Here is a 12,352-nt window from a genome sequence, read left to right on the forward strand (position 1 = left end):
TGCTCAACATCACTAATCATTAGAGAAATGCAAATCAAAACTACAATGAGGTATCACCTCATACAGGTCAGAATGGCCATCATCAGAAAATCTACAGACAATAAATGCTGGAGAGGGTGTGGAGAAAAGGGAACCATCTTGCACTGTTGGTGGGAATGTAAATTGATAGAGCCACTATGGAGAACAGTATGGAGGTTCCTTAAGAAGCTAAAAATAGAATTACTGTATGATCCAGCAATCCCACTACTGGGCATATACTCAGCAAAAACCATAATTCAAAAAGACGCATGCACCCCAATGTTCATTGCAGCACTATTTACAATAGCCAGGACATGGAAACAACCTAAGTGTCCATCGACAGATGAATGGATGAAGAAGATGTGGCACATATATACAATGGAATATTACTCCGCCATAAAAAGAAATGAAATTGAGTTATTTGTAGTGAGGTGGATGAACCTAGAGTCTGTCATACAGAGTGAAGTAAGTCAGAAAGAGAAAAACAAATACCGTATGCTAACATATATATAGAATCTAAAAAAAAAAATGGTTCTGAAGAACCTAGGGACAGGACAGGAATAAAGATGCAGATGTAGAGAATGGACTTGAGGACGTGGGGAGGGGGAAGGGTAAGCTGGGACGAAGTGAGAGAGTGGCATGGACATATATACACTACCAAATGTAAAATAGATAGCTAGTGGGAAGCAGCCACATAGCACAAGGAGATCAGCTCGGTGCTTTGTGACCACCTAGAGGGGTGGGATAGGGAGGGTGGGAGGGAGGGAGATGCAAGAGGGAAGAGATATGGGAACATATGTATATGTATAACTGATTCACTTTGTTATAAAGCAGAAACTAACACACCATTGTAAAGCAATTATACTCCAATAAAGATGTTTAAAAAAAAAGGGATTTATAGGGCTTCCCTGGTGGCGCAGTGGTTAAGAATCCGCCTGCCAATGCAGGGGACACAGGTTTGAGCCCTGGTCTGGGAAGATTCCACATGCCGCGGAGCAACTAAGCCCGAGCGCCACAACTACTGAGCCTGCGCTTTAGAGCCCACGAGCCCAGAGCTCGTGTTCTGCAGCAAGAGAAGCCACTGCAATGAGAAGCCTGCGCACTGCAACGAAGAGTAACTCCTACTCACCACAACTAGAGAAAGCCCGTGCACAGCAACAAAGACCCAACACAGCCAAAAATAAATAAATAAATAAATTTTAAAAAAAGGATTTACAGTAGTTCTTCTGGAAAATGAAATAATTTTCTTTATCTTTTTTTATACATACCTTTTTGTATGTTATACACTTAACACCTATTACTTTTTTAAAGAATTGTGACAACATATGTACACATAAAATTTACCATTTTAATCATTTTTAAGTGAACTGTTCAGCGACATCGAATACACTAATGTTTTTGTGCCACCATCACCACCATCTATTCACAAAATCCTTTTCATTTTGTAAAACTGAAACCCTGTACCTATTAAAGAATAACTTCCCATTTTTCCCCTTCTCCCAGCCCCTGGCAACCACCATCCTACTTTTTATCTCTATGAATTTGATGACTCTGGTACCTCATATAAGAAGAATCATCAGTATTTGTCCCTTTGGGACTTCTTTATTTTATCTAGCATAATGTCCTCAAGGTTAAGCCATGCTTTAGTATGTGCAGGCATTTTCTTCTTTTTCAAGGCTGAATACTATTCCGTTGTATGTATATAGCACATTTTGTTTATCCATTCATCCATCGATGGAGACTTGGGTGGCTTCCACCTTTTGGCTGTTATGAATAAGGCTGCTGTGAACATGGGTGTACAGATATTTCTTTGAGAATCCCTGCTTTTAACTCTTGGCTATATACCCAGAAGTGGAATTGCTGAATAATGTAGTAATTCTATTATTAATCTTTTGAAGAACTGCCATAGTATTTTCTATAGCAACTGCACCATTTTACATTCTCACCAACAGTACATAGGGGTCCCAGTTTTTCCACAGCCTTGCCAATGCTTGTTATTTTTTTCCTTAAAAAAATTTTTTTTGATAGTAGCCATCCTAATTGGTATGTGGTAGTATCCATTGTGTTGAATTTTTTTGAAGGTTTAAAAATGTTTTAGTTGTGTAATCATATGACAGCAAGTTTTAATAAATGGAAATGGAATCACTCAATTTTGCTACTCTAACACCAATATTATTTGAATGTTATTTGGATATATGTTCTTTAGTCTTTTTAGGGCCTTTTTTTGTTTTTAAATTTAAAATTTTTTTCTTTTGGTTTTGTATTGTAAGCATTTCTCATTTTTAAACATGTTTTGTACAACAATCATTTGAATTTGAATTTTCCAAGGAAATGTTGCAAATGCTGAAGAATATATATAACATGATTGAATACTTAAGAACAGTTTTTAATTGTTTACTTTTTACCTATAGATAAGTGCTTGGTTTGTGTGATTTTTTTTTTTTAAAGTATCTGCAACATTTTTTTTTAAGTACATATTTTTTTTTAAATTAATTAATTAATTAATTTATTTTTGGCTGTGTTGGGTCTCCGCTTCTGTGTGAGGGCTTTCTCTAGTTGTGGCAAGTGGGGGCCACTCTTCATCGTGGTGCGCAGGCCTCTCACTATCGCGGCCTCTCTTGTTGCGGAGCACAGGCTCCAGACGCGCAGGCTCAGTAGTTGTGGCTCACGGGCCCAGTTGCTCCGCGGCATGTGGGATCTTCCCAGACCAGGGCTCGAACCCGTGTCCCTTGCAGGCGGATTCTCAACCACTGCGCCACCAGGGAAGCCCTGGTTTGTGTGATTTTAATTCCATAGTCTGGATGATATAGTGACTAAGTATGGTCTAGAAGTAGACAGTCTGGGTTTGAATCGCAGGTCTGCCACTTTTGTGCGTTTAGGCAAGATTTTTTTTTTTCCCCTTTTAAATTAATTAATTAATTATTTAGGTTGCACCGGGTCTTAGTTGCAGCATGCGGGATCTTTGTTGCAGCATGCGGGATCTTTTAGTTGTGGCATGTGAACTTCTTAGTTGCGGCGTGCAACTAGTTCCCTGACCAGGGATCGAACCCGGGCCCTCTGCTTTGGGAACGTGGAGTCTTACCCACTGGACCACTAGGGGAGTCCCTAGGCAAGTTTCTTAAGCTCCCTGTGTCTCAATTTTTCATCTGTAAAGTGAGGATAATAACAGAACTTATCTCAGAGTTGTAAAGACCAAGTGAGCTAGTACTTGTAGAGCTTTAGAACCGTGCCTGGCACATCATACATACAAGATAAGCCTTTGCTCCATTATTGTTTTATTAGGTGGGATCTTATCTCTGGTTTTTAAAAATATATGCAATATGCAAGTAGTTACTGTGTCTCAGGTCCTTAGCTTAAAATGTCACAAGCACTACGTTAGAGGAGGGTGTAGTCTATAAGGTTGTTTTGGGGATTAAGATACACCCAAGGCAGAGAGTACTGGGCAAACTGCTAAATTAGTAACATGATACAACCATCTCTTGGAGACTGTGACTTGCTCGCTGCCATTTAGTCCTGTCAGCTACTCTAGGCTCTTTTGACCAGCTCAGCCTTTTGCTTTGCTTCTTTGGGTTTCCTCCCCAGATTTCTTGGCTTGGCACTCTATATTCCCTGTGTTTCTTAGTTAACAAATTTATTAAATTGTTAATTTATGTCAAATGCACTGATTTAAATTTTTGCAAAATATAACATTCTGTGATTATTATTATTTTAAAAATAAGTTTATTTATTTTTGGCTGTGTTGGGTCTTCATAGCTGAGCACAGGCTTTCTCTAGTTGTGGTGAGCGGGGGCTACTCTTCGTTGTGGTGCGTGGGTTTCTCATTGCGGTGGCTTCTCTTTGTTGCGGAGCACGGGCTCTAGGTGTGAGGGCTTCAGTAGTTGTGGTGCGTGGGCTCAGTAGTTGTGGCTCACAGGCTCTAGAGTGCAGGCTCCGTAGTTGTGGCGCACGGGCATGTGGGATCTTCCCAGACCAGGGCTCGAACCCGAGTCCCCTGCATTGACAGGCGGATTCTTAACCACTGTGCCACCAGGAAAGTCCACATTCTATGATTATTAATACCATATTTCATTTGATAGTCAGTATAAATCTGAGAGATGGTAAAGTCCTCATTGAACAACTCTCGTTATACCAGAGATTAAGTGCCTGCCTGATGTCACAGAGCAATTGAGAACTTTAGCTGGAACTTGAATTCAAGCCACCTGACTTCAAGGCAATGTTTCTTTCTTGACATATCATCACATTTTAAGACAGTGCTTCGTTCTTTCTTTCCTAATTGTTTCATGGTATTTTTAATGATTTCTTGATATTACATAAAGATAGCATGCCTCCCTCTTTTAAATTTAATAGCTAGTAAAATTTATCTGACTCCTTTTCTCATATACTAGCTGCATTTTGTAGTCTTTAAGCCCAACATCAGCAAAGAATGAAATGAAATCTGAGATCTAAATGTTTTACCTGATTAAATTCTTTTTTTTTTTTTTTGCTATATAGTGTAATTTATTTGTATCTCATTCCTTTTTTTTGGACATCTTTATTGGAGTATAATTGCTTTACAATGGTGTGTTAGTTTCTGCTTTATAACAAAGTGAATCAGCTATACACCTGATTAAATTCTTAATTTTTTTTTTTTTTTTTTTTTTTGCCGCACTGTGGGGCATGCGGTTTCTTAGTTCCCTGACCAGGGATTGAACCCTTGCCCCCCTACATTGGGAGCGCAGAGTTTTAACCACTGGACTGCCAGGGAAGTCCCTAAATTCTTAATTTTTTTACATGAATGTTTTCTGAAAAGCATTTCATGTTTCATGCTTATATTTATTTTATATGATTCGAACAAGGTAGATTTCCCTTATACTGCTTAGCATATGTAATATCTGGCTCATTTCAACATTGCTGTCAGACTTAAATTAAGTCTTGGCATTAGAATATCTTTACAGTTCTACTTTTCCCTTTCCCCTCTGCATGTCTGTTTCTAATTGTTTTTCTCCTATATTCCCAGCAGTCTCCCGTCCTAAGAAAGAATGTACCTTGAGCTGTAGAGTCTATCACACTTCATTAAGTGAAGTATATTTTTCTACTTAATTTCTTATATATTCCTTATATATGTATTGGCTCTCTCACATGATTTTAAAAATTTAATTGTCATTAGCATTTTTGATAGTGTAAATCACCTATATTGGTGAGAATATAAATTAGTTAAGGCTCAACTTTTGTTTTTTTCATGTAATTAGCTGCATAATGTATAATGAACTCTGAATGATATCAGTATATTGTTGATTTACTCATTGTCAAATCCAAAATCTGATATCCTTGGTAGATATGTAGACTTGTGATAGGCGTTTGGCATTTTATGTTTTGGGCAGTGTAACTTTAAATCTACATAAACTTCTCTGCCTTTTGCCTCTGCTGTGTTCATAGATTCCAGGAGGGCTTCGTGTATGGACCTCAAGCGTTGGAGGTAGCAGACTTTTCAGCAGAAGGTAAAGCAGAGTGTTGCCTTCTGGTGTCATTGTGTGTGTGTGCTGGAGTGGGTATGTGACAGGCGAGAGGTTTTCACAAGTGTCATCACAAAATAATTTATAACGGTGCATTTCACAAAACGTAAAGCCAAGCTAATACTTGAGTAATTTTATTCAGTATTACTAAAATCCATAAAAAATAGAAAACTTTTAATAGAACTAAGGACTAAATTTCAGTTTCTCTGCTGTTAACTAAACAGTAAGAGTAAAAGGAAAAGAGCATTAGCATAATGTATAGTATATGCTATCTAACTTTCTCAGACCTAATTTCACTATGACTTCTTCCTTGGAAGTTATCCAAGTCATTATTCATGTTGTATTCTTCCTTGCTGCTCCTTTTACTGAAAGATTGCTTCACAATAAATAGGCAGCCTAGTCCATGACTCATGACTGGAGGACAGACCCATGTGCCAAAAATCTTAGTTTCCAATATGCTAATTACCTCTCTGCAGAACTTGTTAATATGCTCTTCTCTCAATTTAGTTCTTGTTTCAGTAGAGAAACAGATCCCACACATTTGTCAAATATGTTTTTATAGAGACTTTCTTTTTTTTTTTTTTTTTTTTTTTTTTAAATTTTATTTATTTATTTATTTATTATTTTTGGCTGTGTTGAGTCTTTGTTTCTGTGCGAGGGCTTTCTCTAGTTGCGGCGAGCGGGGCCTACTCTTCGTTGAGGTGTGCAGGCTTCTCATTGTGGTGGCTTCTCTTGTTGCAGAGCACAGGCTCTAGGCGCGCGGGCTTCAGTAGTTGTGGCTCACGGGCTTAGTTGCACCGCGGCATGTGGGGTCTTCCCGGACCAAGGCTTGAACCCATGTCCCCTGCATTGGCAGGCGGATTCTTTACCACTGCACCACCAGGGAAGTCCCTAGAGCAGCTTTAGGTTTACAGAAAAATTGAGTGGAAAGTACAGAGAGTTCCTATATACACTTTTACTGCCTCAACCCCATCCTCCCCACCCCCATCTCCCTATGATTAACATCTTGCTTTAGTGGTATGTTTGCTACAGTTGATGAGCCATTATTATTGATTGTTATTAACTAAATCCATAGTTTACCTTAAGGGTCACTCTTTGTGTTGTATATTCTGTGGGTTTGACAAATGCATAATCACATGTATCCACCATTACAGTATCATACAGAATAATTTTACTGCTCTAAACATACCCCCTGTTGCAGGAGAATGGGGCACAAGAGGTTGGTCATGTCACAGGTCTTGGGCGAGTTCCTGGGATGGGCAGCCAAGTGAGGGTTCTTGGCTTCGCGCAGGGCAAAATTCAAGAGCAAGCCATAGTAAAGTGAAAGCAAGTTTATTTAGAGAGATACACATTCCATAGGCACAATGCAGATGTCTCCAAAGGCAAGTGTGGCCCCGTGCTGTGGGGTGGTTAGTTTTTATGGGCTGGGTAATTTCATAGGCTAACAAGTGTGAAGAATATTCTAACTATCTTGGAGAAGGGGTGGGGATTTCTAGGAATTGGGCCACTGCCCACTTTTTGGCTTTTTAGGGTCAGCCTTGGAACTGTCATGGCACCTGTGGGTGTATTACAATGAGCGTATAATGAGGCTCAAGATCTACTGGAAGTAGAATCTTCCTCCATCTTGGGCCTAGTTGGTTCTAACCAGTATTTGTCATATCCTCAACAGCTGTGTCATTCTTCTAATGGTTCTGCCCTGCTCCCTTCCCTCCTGTCTCACCTGTGCTCCATCCATTTATCCCTGCCTCCTTTCCTTTGAGCCCCTGGCAAGCACGGATCTTTTTTTGTCTATATAGTTTTCCCTTTCCAGAATGTCATAGTTGTAATCATACAGTATGTAACCTTTTCAGTTTAGCTTTTTTCACTTAGTAATAAGCATTAAGCTTCCTCCATGCCTTTTCATGGCTTGATAGCTCATTTCTTTTTAGTGTTGAATTACATCGCACCATCTGGATATGCCACAGTTAATCTATTCATTCACCTACTGAAAGATATCTTGGCTGCCTCTAAGTTTTGGCAGTTATGAATAAAGTTGCTATAAACATTTGTGTGCAGATTTTTGTGGGGACTGAAGTTTTCAGTTCATTTTGGTAAATATCAAGGAGTGCAATTGCTGGATCGTATGATAAGAGTATGTTTAGTTTTGTAAGAAACTGCCAAACTGTTTTCCAATGTGATTATACCGTATCAACTTGAGTGTCAGTTTGTCAGTGTCCACAAAATAACTGGCTTGGATTTTGACTGGGATTATGTTGAATCTATACATCAAATTGAGAAGAATTTACATCTTGACAATATTAGGTTTTCTTAGTCACGTACATGGAATATCTCTCCCTTTATTTAGATATTTTTTGATTTTTCAGTTTTATAGTTTTCCTTGTATAGATCTTATACATGTTTTGTTAGGTTTATACCTAAGTAATTCATTTTTTGGGGTTCTGTTGTAAATGTTATTGTGTATTTAATTTTCAATTCCAACTTTTCATTGCTGGTATATAAGAAAGCAATTGCTTTTGTATATTAACCTTGTATCCTGCAACCTTGCTATCATTGTTTATTTGTTCCAGGAGTTCTCTTGTTGTTCTTTGGGATTTTCTCCAGACAGTTATACAAATACAATTTTATTTCTTCCTTAATCTGTGTACTTTTTATTTCCTTTCCACATTTTATTGTATTGGCTAGGACTTCCAGTATGATTTTGAACAGGAGTAGAGAGAGCAGATATTCTTGCCTTGTTCCTGATCTTATCGGGGAAACCATCTAGTTTCTTTTCATGACCTATGATAATCTCAATAGATTATCCTAATCAGTGATATAAAAGATGTGAAGTATTGCTCATATCAGGTCATAAGAGGACTCTTCTCCCACCCTGCAGTCCTTTTCCCTCACCTAAACTTCTTTGAGAAAGATAAGATTAAATTGATGGTTATAAAAATATTTTAAATGATGGGATTCAGGCACTTTTTCACATAATACCTTATATTTAGTAACTGTGCACATTACTTAGTTCCTCTACTCTCTGGTGAACTTCTGTAGGGCAAAGACTATATCTCAACTATAACACTGTGCAAGGTATTTTACATATGTGATCTCATTTATCTTGAAAATTGTGCAATGTTAGTATTATTATTCCTAATTAACAGGTGCAAAAACTGGTACTCTGAGGGTATAAGTAATTTCTTAGCTGTGTGACTTAGTATCAATATAAGAGGTGTATAATTCCATCATCTAAGCTCTTTAAATCACATACTATGGAAAAGTTACCTTACAAAGTGGTATATGATGAATGTCACGTGTATAGTACAGAAATGTACTTGGTGAATGCAGAGCAGAGAGCTTTGACCTCAGGCTAGAGTAGAATGTTCACAAAATTTCTGGAAAGGTCAACCTTGTCTGATGTAGAGAAGAAAAAGGGAAAGAGAGATCAGGAAGATCAGTCAGTGTGGAAAAGACCGAGGGCCAAACACAACAAGTATTTTGTGATTTGACAGTATAATATAAAAATATAAAAATTTCTGCTGTTGTAGTAAAATGCAATAGAACAAACTGTGTCTATTATATTAAATAAGAACGCCTCCATTTTTCTCTTAATTTCATCTGGATTTGCTTATAGGTGTTGAGTACGAGAGAGTCCACCACAGAACCATTGTGTAAGTCCCACATCATCAATTACCAACAACTTCTTTGCCGAGTTACAGCAATCAGTGCAGCAAGTGTGGAGGGGAGCAAAAGCCTGGGGCATATTGGAAGATCAGAGGAACCCTAAAAAAAGGAGCTTCCTAAAGTCAAGTATATTTTATGTATCCCCTTCCCATATCTCAGTTGGTTAAGTACCCCACAACTAGCCATTAATATGCTAAAAGCTGTGGAGTTGCAAAGCCCTAATAGAAGGCGTCCTTGCTTTCAGTGACATTCGTGTTAGTGGGGAAGACCAGAGTACAGCAACATAATTAGAAACCACTGAGCAGTGTTTAGCATCATGTAGTGTAGTATCCACTGTTAATACTGTGGAGGTTCTTCTTAAATGATGTTCTTCAGGGTTCTGTCCTCTCTGCTATTATCATGAGTTTCATTTCTAAATTTTTTCACACTCTGTGTCTCTAGCCCACATCTTCCTTCTAAGCTCTAGGTTTATCCAAATGCCTTTTCGACATCTCCATTTAAACAAGACCACAGTCCTCTCAACTTCAGTTTACAAAAACTTCCCCAGTCTGTTCTTTTTAGCTCAGTGAATGACACCACTGTCACCCAGTTGTCCAAGTCAAAAAATGAGAATCATTCTTCCTTTACTTTCTCTTGTTTCTTAACCACATGTTCTGTTGATACTGTTTCCTTATTATCTTTCAGTTCCATCTACTTTTTATTTCTTCTGCCACCATTCTAATTTAGACTGTAGTCATCTCTTAAATTACTGCAAAGGCCTTTTAATGTTAGTCTCCTTGTTCCCTCTTCATCTCCAAACTATTCACAAAAACACAGATTGATTAAAATCCTTTTCTGCTTGGAATGAAGTCCAGTTTCCTTAATGTGGCTTACCTGTTCTGTTTGAACTGGCCCTGCCTTCTTTTCATTCAGCTTTAACTTGCTTTCCCCTATTCTAAACCAGCTTTACCAAACTTCAAATTCTTCGTTCTCCTTTGCCTCTGAGCCTTGACCCGTGCTATTCCCTTTTGCAGAAGGGGAATAAGAAGAAGTGAAGCTGTAGTGACCAAAAGCACAGACTCTGGAGCCAGGCTTCCTAGATCCTGGTGAATCTTGGATCTGCCCCTTAACTAGCTGTGTGATCTAGAGTGATCTAACCTCTCTGCTTTTAGTGTCCTCATCTGTACAATGGAGAGAGTATAGTACTTGCTTCCTAGCAGCACGTTGTGAGGATTAAAAGAGTTAATGTGGTTGAGGCTCAAAGAACGATACCTGCCTCATACTAAGTACTATATAAATGTAGCTATTTTTATAACTCTTATTATAAATGTGTTGTGGTACTGGATAGCATAAATTTTTATGTTTTAAAGGTGATTTAATGATTAAAGAAAAATGCTTTTTTTTCTCATAAATTATGACTTGATTGACTCATTATTATTGTTTTTTTAATATATTTATTTTATTTATTTTTGGCTTCATTGGGTCTTCATTGTTGCACGCGGGCTTTCTCTAGTTGCGGCGAGCAGGGGCTACTCTTTGTTGCGGTGTGCGAGCTTCTCATTGCAGTGGCTTCTCTTGTTGCGGAGTACGGGCTCAGTTGCTCCGCGGCATGTGGGATCTTCCCGGACCAGGGCTCAAACCTGTGTGCCCTGCATTGGCAGGTGGATTCTTAACCACTGTGCCACCAGGGAAGTCCCTGTTATTGGTATTTAACTTTGTTCTTGTCTGGACAACAGCTTTATTTTCCTAACTTCTTGTTTTTCAGCTTTTTAGTGACTAGAATTTGATCTTAGGTTGATATTCCTATGAAATGGATCATCTGACAACATTAGGTTTACCTGAATTTTTATACAGACTAATCCAGGTTAACCTATATGGAAACTTCTAAAAAAAAATTAATTCTTTATAGCTAATAGCTGACTTTTTACTTTATGATATATGTCATGTTGATTAAAGTTTCAAGTAAAGTCCTTTAAAGGAATTCGCTTTTTCAAGTGTATTTCAGAGATTGTGGATTATAATGGTTCAAATGGTTCGGATTCTAGCAAGGATACTTACTATATTAGGAAATAGACTATCTGAAAGGAAAAACTCTGTTTATCTCTCTATTCACAACTCTCCTTACACCCAACACTACCCAAATTACTTCTGACACCAGAGATGTGCAGGTTTTTTCCCATACTGGCCAATTCTCCGACACCAGCTGGGTATCCTACAATTTAACTCAATATCGACCCCACAGGTTAAAGGCTCAGTCCCACAAGACTACCCCTCACTTCAGATGCCAGTGGCAAGTGTTGGGTCCCCCAAGTTGCCCACAACCTCTGACTCAGCTACAAATTGAAGGTTCCCACGACCCCTTCCTCAGGTTCAGTCATTTTCTAAAATGGCTCATAGAACTCAGGAAAACAGTTTACTTACTAGATTACTGGTTTATTACAAAGGCTATATTAAAGGATACAAATGAACAGTCAGATGAAGAATATATGGGGCTAGGTCTATGTCCAGAAGGGTCCCAAGCACAAGAGCTTCTATTCCTGTGGAGTTTTGTGGTGTATGTACCACCATCCCAGCAAGTGGATGTGTTCTTGTTCACCAACCCAGAAGCTCTCTGAATTCTGTACTTTAGGGATTTTTATGGAGGCTTCATTATGTAGGCATGATTGATTAAATCCTTGACCATTGGTGAATAATTAAATCCCCAGGCCCCCATTTGGGGCTGGGGTGGTGGTGGGCATGCTGAAAGTTCTGATTACTTGGTTTGTTCCCCTGGCAACCAGTCCCCATGCAGTGGCTCTCTAGGGACTTTCCAAAAATCACTTCAGTAACATAAACTCAGGTGTGGTTGAAAGGGGCTTGTTATGAATAACAAAAGAGCTTCTTTTATTTTTATCCTTCTGAAGCTATTCCAAGAATAAAAACCAGATATTATAAGAAAAGATGCTCATATGCTCTAATCACTTAGGAAATTACAAGGATTTTAGGAGTTGTGAGCCAGGAACCCCCGAGGAAGACCCCACAATATGTTTTCTTATTATATCACAGTATCACATTCTCTGTTATCATAGTACTTAAGATCAGCCAGGAAAAACATGTAATAGCTTAAACTTTATCAAAAGAAGATTCCTCAGTGGTCTAGGTTTGGCTGAACTTTCAGGAGTATGGTGAAAAACTAGTATATATTTAAATTTTAAGTGTTG

At 38.4% G+C, this 12,352-nt stretch overlaps 1 protein-coding gene across 8 annotated transcripts in view; it reads left to right on the forward strand.

Moving 5' to 3' along the window:
- Positions 1 to 12,352, forward strand: part of CDK19 (cyclin dependent kinase 19) — a 171,667-nt gene that overhangs the window by 26,284 nt on the left and 133,031 nt on the right. For 4 of the 8 annotated variants that reach the window (XR_005022191.1, XR_005022190.1, XR_005022192.1 and 1 more), the window contains exons 2-3: positions 5,015 to 5,079; positions 5,434 to 5,495. The exons of 1 other annotated variant lie outside the window; for it this stretch is intronic. Coding sequence is in view for 2 of the 7 variants with exons in the window: in XM_036871868.1 (XP_036727763.1) it covers positions 5,015 to 5,079; positions 5,434 to 5,495 (127 nt within the window). In the remaining 5 variants the exon portion in view is untranslated. The remainder of the gene's footprint in view (positions 1 to 5,014; positions 5,080 to 5,433; positions 5,496 to 12,352) is intronic. 3 more of the 8 variants (XM_036871873.1, XM_036871871.1, XM_036871874.1) reach the window with 3 other exon arrangements.

Source organism: Balaenoptera musculus, chromosome 12 (genome assembly GCF_009873245.2).
Source record: "Balaenoptera musculus isolate JJ_BM4_2016_0621 chromosome 12, mBalMus1.pri.v3, whole genome shotgun sequence".
NCBI lineage: Eukaryota > Metazoa > Chordata > Mammalia > Artiodactyla > Balaenopteridae > Balaenoptera > Balaenoptera musculus.